Source organism: Canis lupus, chromosome 1 (assembly GCF_011100685.1).
Source record: "Canis lupus familiaris isolate Mischka breed German Shepherd chromosome 1, alternate assembly UU_Cfam_GSD_1.0, whole genome shotgun sequence".
NCBI lineage: Eukaryota > Metazoa > Chordata > Mammalia > Carnivora > Canidae > Canis > Canis lupus.
In genome coordinates, this window is record NC_049222.1 from 96,408,149 (window position 1) to 96,420,109 (window position 11,961).

At 40.0% G+C, this 11,961-nt stretch overlaps 1 protein-coding gene across 4 annotated transcripts in view; it reads left to right on the top strand.

Moving 5' to 3' along the window:
• Positions 1-11,742, top strand: part of AUH (AU RNA binding methylglutaconyl-CoA hydratase) — a 159,787-nt gene extending 148,045 nt beyond the window's left edge. For all 4 annotated transcript variants that reach the window (XR_005354315.1, XM_038527301.1, XM_038527303.1 and 1 more), the window contains 4 exons: positions 1,826-2,013; positions 5,406-5,456; positions 6,597-6,644; positions 11,134-11,742. Coding sequence is in view for 3 of the 4 variants with exons in the window: in XM_038527301.1 (XP_038383229.1) it covers positions 1,826-2,013; positions 5,406-5,456; positions 6,597-6,644; positions 11,134-11,211 (365 nt within the window). In the remaining variant the exon portion in view is untranslated. The remainder of the gene's footprint in view (positions 1-1,825; positions 2,014-5,405; positions 5,457-6,596; positions 6,645-11,133) is intronic.
• Positions 11,743-11,961: the final 219 nt, after the last annotated feature.

Below are 11,961 nucleotides of genomic sequence, written 5' to 3' on the forward strand. Positions count from 1 at the left end.
CTTTAACTTCTACAAAATCCTCATTCCTGGAGAATAACTATGAATGAAATGATAGGATGAATGGGTGTAAGCTCTATGGACTTGCAAGACTCCGTGGTCCCAGTTGAATAGAAAGTATGACATTAACAGGGATTGTTGAGGGTCACATCGGCTGATTTTGAACAGTCTACATCAGACTTTTCACAGAACACAAAAGAGAATCATCTCCTAATGTGCTTATCATGAATACTGTCTCCATAAGTTCATCTGTCTCGTGAAAATTCTCATCAGCTCCATGAGGAAATAGAGCTGTATGGGTTGTATTTATATCTCTGTTCTAATCAGCTGCCATTGGGAGCGCCATAAATAACTTGTCTTTTCCCTGCAGCTTGTCCCATAAGTTCTTAGACCCATCTTTCCCACACCGAGCAACATCACCGTTTACAGTTAGATTTAAATTTGTCAATGCTTCATTTTGTTCCAACACACGTTTTTCTGCCACATCAAGTAAAACACTTATAAATTCACCATCTCTTACTGCTGAGGCAGTGTAAACACTTAATAAACTGTATTTTATAGAAGCAGTACTCATTTGTGTTCAAACCCAGTCCCTATTGAAAGTATCAATCCTTTCCAACTCACTGAGTTTTGTGTATGTTTGTTTTTCTGAATCCTCCATGTTTCCTAAATGGCTTCTCGTGGTTCTTAATGCATCTGCTTAATACCAATGCAGGCGTGCTAGCTTTATGTGTTCAAAATGTAGGAATATATTTCATCACTGAAGGGAAATATGCTTTCTGGAACCTGTGGTCGTTATTTTTCACTTCGCCACTTTTGATTGGGACGTTTGTGGACCAAACAAAACCCAGTGAGCTTGTTTGGATGACGGGTCGCCAGTGTGCTTTCCTGGCCACCAGTGCCTTGGGGCAGCCCCTCCGCTGCCCTAAGGATGAGATTTGGGGGGGGTGGAATTAAGGAGACAAACCATGAGAGACTCCTAACTCTGGGAAACAAACAAGGTTGTGGAAGGGGATGTAGGGGTGGGGGGGCTGGGGTAACTACTGAGTGATGGGCACGGAGGAGGGCACTTGATGGGATGAGCCCTGGGTGTTATACTGTATGTTGGCAAATTGAATTTAAATTTTTAAAAAAGTAATAAAAAAAAAAAAGCCTAACACTGTAGCTGCTTCCGTATTCTTATTGGTAATAATGGAGGCCACCAGATAAGAATATTACCTGCTTTTGTCTAGCTTTCTCTTTAACGAAATCCTGGCCTTGTCACTAGAACATAACGGGGAGGAGAGATGGGGGATTCGTGCTTGCGCCAAAAGCATAAGCGCCACCAGGAGGACAGAACCTGTTTTCACCTGTAACTACCTGGCTTCCTTCTTTTATTAGTCTGCAATTCACTTACCATCTGCAATTCTTTAAAGAGCATGTGGTGAGTTGAATTCTTGGATCCTGACAAGTTTTGTCTAAACCAAAAATGAGGTGCCCAGCATCCGGTGAATGGGCTCAGGGACAGTGTGGCTTGCCCACCCTGTGTGCCACATGCTCTTGCTGTGGTAATGACTGTGGATTCAATTTGGGGACACACCAGCTGTGTTGCAAGGAATAAAGAGAGCCAGAATCCCTTAACAATTACAGAAGGTACTCCCATGGTTTTGGGGGGCATTATTAATTTGATAAACTAATTAGATTCTGCTTTGAAGTAGTTTGCCAGTTACTAATCTCGACATATAAACTTCTGGCCCTTGTTTATTTTATAAGTCAAGAAGTGAAACATTGAAATGTTAAGACTAAAGGTATGAACTTATTGCCTGCATTTGCCCCATTCTCTCTGCAGGGGGGACGCAGCGCCTGCCACGTGCTATTGGGATGTCCCTTGCCAAAGAGCTCATCTTCTCTGCACGTGTGCTCGATGGTCAAGAGGCCAAAGCTGTGGGCTTGATCAGCCATGTTCTAGAACAGAACCAGGAGGGGGATGCTGCCTACCGAAAGGCCTTGGACCTAGCAAGAGAGTTTTTACCTCAGGTATTTCTGATGGCATTTCCTTTTTTCCTCTTTTTAAATAACTTTACAGCAAATTGACAAAACAGTCCTCTCACATACCAATGTGAGATGTTTTCCAAATAGAAAAGTATGTGGTAGCCCTAAAACTGGAAGCAGTAATAAATTAGATTAACATGAAGGACCTTCAGAATTAAAATTTAAGATTTGGAGATAATGTGGGGCCCACGTGGTAGCCGTGCTCTGATAACGCGTGGCGTGCATACTGACGTGTGACGGCTTCCTAGCAACTTCCCTCACTAGCCCCCTGACCCTTCTGACCTGAGCTTACACACGGAGAGAGAGCCACAGATGGGCTGTCACGCTGAGTCACCCCCAAGCTGAAGCCCCGTTGAAGCATCCATGCTGGGGAGACCACAGCCAGCATCCCAGCACAGGCCTTGGTTGCCGCAGCTTGGTTTGAAGTGACCTGCCCGCACCACAGCCACCATGTGTCTCATTGTGTCTGATTTTTGTTTTTTTGTCTTTTATTTGAGAGAGAGAGAGAGAAAGCGCATGAGTTGGGGAGGGGCAGAGAAGGCAGCTGACTTCCCCCACTGAGCGGGGAGGCCGACACAACAAGGGGGCTCCCTCCCAGGAGCCTGGCAGACGCCTCACCGACAGAGCCACCCAGACGCCCCTGCTTGTGTTTCTGTGATGTTGTAGGCACTGTCTTCACCCCTCTGCACACAGTATTCTTCCCCGCCTCAAGACTTTCGAATCTGGAATACATGGTGCATTTGCTCACAAACAACAGTTCTTATGAGTAATGTTAACAGCGGTGCATCATGGGGCCAGGTCTAGGTGTTCTTTGTTCTTTCTTTTTGGTGTATTTTCCGTATATTCCTTTCTTCTAAAATCACAGATAAGAGGACTTTTGCTTTGTGAGCAATTAGCAATTTGTCTTGATCCCTAGTGGAGTTTCAGGTTTTATAACTCCCTCCCCAGTACTGGAATCAGAGTTACTTCCTCTCCACCTCCACCGTTTGATGCCAACAGGACTCATAACCCTTTTGGGGGCTACAGGTCCTTCTGGGAGTCTCATGAAACTTCCCTCTAGAGAAATGCTTATGCCCTTCACATTTGTTTAGAGCTTTGCATCGTGTTTCAGAAGGTGTTGTTAGGAGTTCCCAGTCGGCAGACAGGGGCTCAGGTCTGCTGGGCCCCCTTGTCCCCTGATTGCTGACAGGTGGGGCCTCACGGTGGAGTCAGTTTCTAGAACCACGCTGCCGGGTGTTGATACTTCAGTCCTTCTCACTTAGCTAGCTGTGTGCTCTTTTAGGACACGGCGCTTACATCCTTACATGATTCATTCCCCATGTAAGTGACAAGAGCTCTATGCTCTCAATTGATGGAGACAGCAAATAGAAAAGATTTTTGGTGCTTTAAGGAAAAACAAAAAGGCTCTCACTGAAACTTTGGTATTAATATTTCCCCAAAACATTAAGGTAATGTCTGCCTAAAGAGAAGTTAAAGGTACATGTAGCAGGAGAAGCAAAAGTTTAACTAAGTATTGGCTTAATGACTTCCTTTGGCTTAAAACTCTAAGGCCAGTGCACATCTGCATTGAAATGAGGGAGGTGTTTAAGAAAAGTCATGGCATCCTTCCAGTTCTGATCGTTGCAGCCTCTCCTGGTCCTTTGGACTGAAGGCTCAGCTCCCTCCTGCAGTCTGTACCCCTGGGCACCTCTGTACCTCATCGCATTTTCTCCTGTGGCTCTCAGTACCCATGCCTCCCCACCTGCCATCTGACAGCCAGCTGCACTCCACAAGGTGGCAAAACAGGTGTCCTTATGTCCTGTCCCTTTTATCTGGAGGTTGTGCGTCCGAGAACATTAACCATTAAACCTTTACCCCAGGGCAAGGGAGATGCTTGTGGTTCAGAAGATGTGTGGCTGTACATATGCAGAAGTTACAGAACAAAATTTGAGGGTGATACTCTTTATTTCTAGTTTCTGTCACTGAATGATGATTCTTTTAGATACTAGAAAACTTCTATAAAATCAGTGTTTCTGATTTCTGTATTGGATGTTACTTCCATTTTTCTGTTCAAGGAAAAAAAATGTCCCGAAGAAGAAGTTTTGTTGCTTTTATATTTTGAAAGAGGCCCATTGAGTGAACATTGCATCTCCCAGCATTTCTGTTTTCCTGTTTTCCCAGTTTCATAAACTTTGCTGTCCCTGCGGTCCACATGTCCCTCAGGAGTGGCTCCCAGACCTGTTCCATCCATTCATGCACACACAGGAGTTGGACAACCACCTGGTCTGGGTCAGCTGGTGGATGCAGGGGGATAGAGAAGACTTTCACTGACAGGAGCACTCTGTTTAAAACAAAAAACAAAAACAAAAAAAAAAAGGAAAGGCTTGATGATCTTAAAAGCATGGTTCTAGTGTGTGTTGCACATATTGCAGATCACATTTTCAAGAATTCTGACAAAGATACTTGTACGAGCCTCACAAACTTGTGGCTTCTGAGGAAGATTTTTAATAAGTGTCTGACTTAGAGAATTTTGATGGGTTAAAGTTGATGAATGAAACCTCTGCCTGGGAAGAATGGTATTTTTCCTGCCATCAGGGATTTACTCATTATTTATTGGAGTTCTCTGGTGCTTCTGCTATTTAGAGCCTATTTTGCATTCTAATCCAAAAGACACTTGAAAGGATACCATTGAATTCTAACTTCATGACCCATAAACAGTTTTTAGGAATTTAAAATGTGGGCAAACAGCTAAATTCCATCTGGAGCATTTTGCTTTTTAAAGTCGACAAAAGTAATATTTTCACGGCAGATACCCAGTTTTTTCCCCTGTGACCCTCACGTATCTTGAAGGACTTACTTGGGCTGCAAGTTTTTGTGTGGTGTCGGAGCACTGTTTGGAGGGCACCTCTTTACCCATACATCCTCATCGTGCTTAGTTATGGAAGCCCGAGGAGGACAGGTGCAGAGCCAGAGTGTGAAACAGACCCTGACAGGAGCGTTCACCTCATCGCCAGCCCAGGTTCCTGTCAGGCCATTTGTGGTTGTGGTGTCATGTCATCGTCTTTTGTTTTCCCTCCTTCACTTCCATGTGGCATTGTGTCATCATCTCCTTTTCTTTTCCCTACTTCACTTCCAGGGAGATCTACTGAAGAATGGTCGACCCTCTCCTGGCACACCCATCTGCTGACCTGCAAGCATGGAGTTAGTAGTCCAGTAGAGTTCTTCCAAGTGTTGTGTAGACTTTGCAAGGCCAGAAAGAAATTTCCCATTAACTGTCTTACAGTTTTTGTTGCTTCTTTGCCATGGTTCCAGCAATGGGAATTTCTGAATTTTACTGAGACATACGACATAATTTGCATAAATAGTAACTAAAATCTATTTCTTTACTTGAATTTTAGGGACCCGTTGCAGTGAGAGTGGCAAAATTAGCAATTAATCAAGGGATGGAGGTGAGTGCCTTAATGCTTGAGTTCATGTTGGAGGAGATAGTGGAGATTTAATTTAATTTATTTTTTAATGCTCTAAAATCCAGCTGTTCCAATGTTACTATTACTACAGGCTACTGAGGCTTAGGTTTTTTTTAATTTGTTTTGTTTCGTTTTTAGCTACACTATTGATTTCATTCTGCTTAAGCTATTGTTGAATCAGGATCTTAATCACAGAACTTGGGAATTTCACTCATGTCCTGCAGCTTATGACATGCTCGCTGTTTTTGCCATTCAGCTATAGACAGATTTATTGGGTAATAGTTCATAGAAAACCAGAAGAAAAGGTCGTTCTGTATATTCTCAACACCAGTATTGTGTTATTAAAAAAACATTCTGAGGAGAACTTTCAGGCTCAGAGCTGAGCCAGGCCCTCTCTCTACCTTTAATGTCTCAATGTGCTTTATGCAGGGAGCCTGCATTAAATAACGCAAGTCTTTAGGGTGTCCTAGGGTTACCCTGGAGAGCTGGCTTCTGAGGAGTGGAGGCCCTGAGCCAGGAGAGAAGTAGGCAGGGCAAGGAAGCAATGCAGACACCTCTGTATATTGAGCTTTCATTACAGCAGTTACATTGGTTAGATATGGAATTTTGAAGAAAGATACTTCTTCCTTACAGACCAGAGGCCACCATATCTTCATGGGCTTCTTAGCAATAAAAAGAGATTGAATTTGTTAGCAATAAACACAGTTTTAAAAATTTACAAAGTAGTTGAATGGTTTTTAAAAATTCTCACATAATCATAACAATACTAACAGCAAATGCTTTAAATGATTTGTACTACATGCCAGGCCATATATAGATGCTTTATAAAGGCTTTACCTAGTTTACCCCCATTTGTTCTCTCAGGCAAAGATTGTGTAACTAACTTACCCAAAGTTACACAGCTCTCAAGTGGTAGAGGCAGAATTTGAACCTGACAGCCCGGTTCCAGAATTCTCATGCTGGTCATACTTCCAATTTGCTGTATCAGATCAAGGAATTGTGTGTTTTTGGAGAAGTGTTACTGTGCTTTGGAGAGAAGCATTACTACTTTGAATTTATATTGAGTATTCCATATTTTAAAAAGCATTTCCTGCTGAAATTTAATTATGCTTTTATCCGCAGGTTGATTTAGTAACAGGATTAGCCATAGAAGAAGCTTGTTATGCTCAGGTATGTAATGCAGCTACAAATTTAGTGAGGGTACCTCTTATAAATTATGTTTACCTTTTGTACAAGTCAAATGAATTATATATATCTCTGAGCAAGATTATGCTCATGCCTTTCCTAAAATCATACAAATGGGTTGAAATGAGTTGTTTTTGCTATTTGACTATTACCAGCTCTTATCACTGATTCTCTTCCATATAGGAATGTCTCTTGTCTGAATAATTTAAAGAACTATTAAGTTAGTACCATTCGTGCTGTAGCTATCTCTAGCTCATGTTGTATTTTATGGGTGTCAGTCTGAACCTTCACTCCAGTGTAGACAGGAGGGAGGAGGGCAGTAGGGTGAACGTGGGCCTGCTGTGGGACCATCCGTATTTGAGACTCATTGGTTCTGAGCCTTCCTCCTGCTCACTGAAAGTTCCCTAACAGTGTATACAGTTTTCTGTTTTACAGAAAAATTTGTGTTTTACACGAATTAGTAGGACTTTGTATAGAGGAACAAATCTCCCATTTTTCTTTCCTTCCTTGTTTTCTAAAAAATGTAACTTCGTTTAGGGCATCATCCAAAGTAGCAAGAGAATTTTGTCCTACCTTTTGTGAGAATTGGAAAGTACTTCAGCTCCCACTTAAGTATGGCAGTGTCATGAGTTAGGAGGGACAGCTAGAGTGCTCCCTGCGGCTGGTCTGTATGTATAAATTGCCACCTGTCGTTGATGAGCACATGCCATGAATGAAGTAAATTATGCACTTCTTACCAGTGGGCAGCCGTAGACTTCAAAGAAAAAATTTAGAAGTATATTTGGCCATAAATCACACCATATGAAATGTAAAGGAACAGTGATGATGAGCATCCTGTCAGACCACAGTGGGATTAAACTAGAGATCAAAACAGAAGGATAGCTGGGAAATCACACCTATTAATGGTGGGATTAGTCTTTTTAATTCAGGTTAAGCAACGTATTTGTACATGACACATGTTTTCAAAGAGGATGGCTTAAGAGGAATTCAGTGTTTTTAAGCCAAAATTAAAATACAGCTCTCAAAATTTGTAGAAATTTATTGAAAGCACTGCTTAGAACAGCATTTTAGCACTGAATGCATATATGAGAGAAGAAAGATCTAAAGTCAGTCATAAGTTTCCACTTTAAGAAAGTAGAAAAAGGGGCAGCCTGGGTGGCTCAGCGGTTTAGCGCCACCTTCAGCCCAGGGCGTGACCCTGGAGACCTGGGATTGAGTCCCGCATCAGGCTCCCTGTATGGAGCCTGCTTCTCCCTCTGCCTGTGTCTCTGCCTCTCTCTCTCTCTGTGTCTCTCATGAATAAATAAATAAAATCTTTTTTTTTTTTAATAAAAAAGGTAGAAAAAAGAAAGCAAATAAAATTCAAAGTCAGCAGTAGAAAAGGCAAAATAAGATTTAGAACAGAAACCAATGAAATTGGAAATAGAAAAAAAAAAAGAAAAAACCAACAAAACAAAATAATTGACTCATAAAGATCTGTAAAGTTGACAGACTTCACAGGCTAACCAAAGAAAAGACAGGTAAAAATCACCAATATCAGTTATACAAGAAAGCCCATCCCTAATGCTCCCAAGGACATTGAGAGAATGATAAACAGATACCATAAACAACTCTGCCCACAGATTTGATAACCTAGAAGAAATAGACTGATTCTTTGGAAGATACAACATACCAAAGGACACACAAGGACAAATAGATAATCTGGATAACCCTATGTCTGTTAAAGAAATTAAATAGATAATTAATAAACTTCCAAAATAGGAAGCACCAGACCCAGATGGTTTCTCTGGTGAATTCTACCAAACATTTAAGGAAGAAATTATATCAATTTTTAGTGATGTTTTCCAGAAAAGAGAAGCAAAGTGAACCCTTCCTAACTTATTCTGAGGCCACTATTACCCTGATACCAAAACCCAACATTTTAGGAAAGACCACAGACCATTATCTGTCATAAATGTAGATGTAAAAAATTCTCAGCAAAATATTAGCAAATCAAATCCAACAATGTATAAAAACAATTTCAATTGTTTGAAAATGTATAAAATGTAGGTATACAATATTTAAAGAGAACCAAATGGGATTGTTTTATATATTTGCAAGCCAGGTTTAACACTCAGAAATCACTGTAAATCCATCACATCAACAGGTTAAACAGAAAAATCAGGTGATTGTATCAGTAGATCTGGAAAAAGCATTTAACAAAATCCAATGCCCATTCATAATAAGAACTCAGCAAACTATGATTAAATGGACAATTCCTTCCTTGATAAGAACTTCTATAAAAGAGCCCACAGCTAGCATCATACTTAATGACCAAGAACAAGGCAAGGACATCTCCTCTCATTTCTCTTTTTCAGCATCTGCTAGAAATCTTAGCTAATGTAGTAAGACAAGAAAAAAGAAATAAAAGATTGGGAAAAAAGAACTAAAACTTCCTAGAAGACATGACTGTCCATGAAAATCCCAAAGTATCAACAACAAACAACCCACTAAGCAGCAATTAGAGCCAGATTGCATGATATAAGATTAATATGCCAGCAATGAAGAATTGGAATTTAAAATTAAAAGCATAACAGGATTTTCATTAGTACAAAAAAAAATGTAGAATGCTTAAGTATAAATCAAAAAAAAATACAAGACTTATAAGAGGAAAACTACAAAACTGGTGAAAGAAATCAAGATGTAAGTAAACGGACAGATATACCATGTTCATGGATAGTAAGGCTCAATATTACTAAAGAGTCACTTCTTCCCAGTTTTACTTAGAGAATCAATACAACCCCAGTAAAAATCTCAGCATGTTACTTGATCTATATGGACAAACCAGTTCTGAAGTTCATATGGGAAGTTCAGAGACTTAGAATTAGCCAATCTAGCATTGAAGAACAAAGTTGGAAGATTGACACTACCCAACTCCAAGACTTATTGTAGAGCTACAGTAATGAAACAGTGTGGAATGGACAGAAGAACAAACAAATGCATCAGTGGAACTGAATAGGGAACCCAGAAGTAGATTCATATAAAATAGTCATATAAGTAGACCCACAGAAAATAAAATGGTCCTTGACATAGAAGCAAAGGCAATTTGGTGGAGAAAAGATAGTCTTGAAAACAAGTAGCACAGAAGCATATGGGCATTCAGCGACAAAAAAGTGAACTTGGACACTGATGTTACACCCTTCATAAAAACTTAACTCTAGCTGGGCCACAGGCCTAATGTAAAAATGAAAAACTATAAAACTTCTTGAAGATCACATAGAAAATGTCAGCATCCTTGGGTTTGGTGATGACTTCTTTAAGATATAACACCAAAAGTATAATCTATGAAAGAAAAAAAATGATGTTTCACTTCATTAAAATTAACAACTTCCACTCTGCAAAAGACATTGTGGGGAAGCCACAGGCTGGGAGAGGATCTTTGCAGTATGCATCTGATAAAGGATTTATATCCAAAAAAGACTAGGGACTGGTAAAACAGACACCTCACCAACATCGAAACACAGATGACAAGTAAGCATAGAAAAGATGCTCCACATCATACATCATTAAGAAATGCAAACACAAACAAGATACCAATTTGCTCATTTCCTACAAAGCTAAGCATAATCCTAGCACGTGATCCAGCAGTTGTACTTCTCTGTATTTACCCAAATGTGTTGGAAACTTATGTCTACACAAAAATCTGCACATGGTTTTTTAACAACTCTATTCATATTTGCCAAACTTGGAAGTAACCAAGATGTATAGGTGAATGGATAAAATGAGGCACATACAAAGGAGGCACATTCAGTGATAAAAGGAAATGAGCTCTCCTGCCACAGAAAGACACGAAAGAACCTCCAGAGCATACTGCAAAGTGAAGGGTTTTCATCTAAAAAGTTATGTACTATAGGATTCCAACTATAAAGCTAGTAGTGTATACTGGCAAAAACAGATTCTAGAAAAGGCAGCAGGGGACAGGATGAGTCGATGGAGCATAAAGGATGCTTAGGACAGGGAAGCTATTCCATATGATTCTGTAGTAGTGGATAGATGACATTATACATTTGTCAAAATCAAATCCGTGATATATACAACATAGTGAGTCCTATGTGAACAGTGGACTTGGGTAATAGTTATTGATAATACTGATTTATCAGTTGTAACAAACATACTGCACTGATGCAAGATGTTAATAAGTGTGTGGGGGGGATCTTGGGAGGTTCGAGGGGATCTATGGGAACTCTGAACTTTCTGCTCAATTTTTTGTAAACCTAAAATTGTCTAAAAAAATAAAGTCTGTTGGTTTTTTAAAATACATTTGAAATAGGGGGAAAAGTGTACTTGGAGTCAGAATGGTGAATTTGGTAAGAGAATTATTCAAATGATGATTAGATTTCAAAATTTTAGATCAGTTCTTCTGCATAAAGTTTGTTAAAGTTTTGTAGTTGTTTTTACTTTTTGGCATAGGTAACATAATGTTTTGTTTCTCTAGACTATTCCAACAAAAGACAGACTTGAAGGTCTTCTTGCTTTTAAAGAGAAAAGACCCCCTCGCTATAAAGGAGAATAGAAGACACAGAAATCTTTCCAATGCCAGTGTAATAAATATACTTCTGGAAGTATCTTTCAGATCCACGTATGCCTCCGCACCTGGAATCCCAATAACCAAAGTGAAGAGCGAGTTCTCTGTATAGTGAATTGAGCATCTGGAGTGGACCCCTCTGTGTACTTTGTTCAAACGTGCATCACATCATATCCATTCAGATTTATAAAGCTAGTAGTGTATACTGTCAAAAACAGATTCAAACTTACATACACATTTTTAAATATTTCCTGCATACGAGGCTTTCTGTTCTTAATTTTTTAATGTGAATAATTTATATATTGCACACTCTAGGAAATAATATTGATTGTATGTCTACTGTGCTGCGATAACGAAATAAAATTATTTCTATATACCAAAAATGTGAAGTTATACCAAATAAAGTTTCTAAGGGATCATACATACGTCCATATATACATACATCTCAAACTGAAGAAGGAACTGATAGATTCTCTGAGTGAAAATTACCAAATACAAATAAAATTGGTGAAAAGAAAACTTGGATATTTTTCTCTTACCCCATTCCCTTTGAACTGAATAAATCATTGCATGTTGGATTTGAGGAGATACCCCCTTTGCATTGCCAGTTGTATCAGGTGACCTCCGTGGTCTTAGAATACAGTGTGAATGGTGGGAAATGAGCCCAGTCAGAGCCTGGGGCCCAGGCCTCAGGCCTCAGGAGGCCAAGCGCAGGCCTGCTTGGAGGGGGTGTGAGTG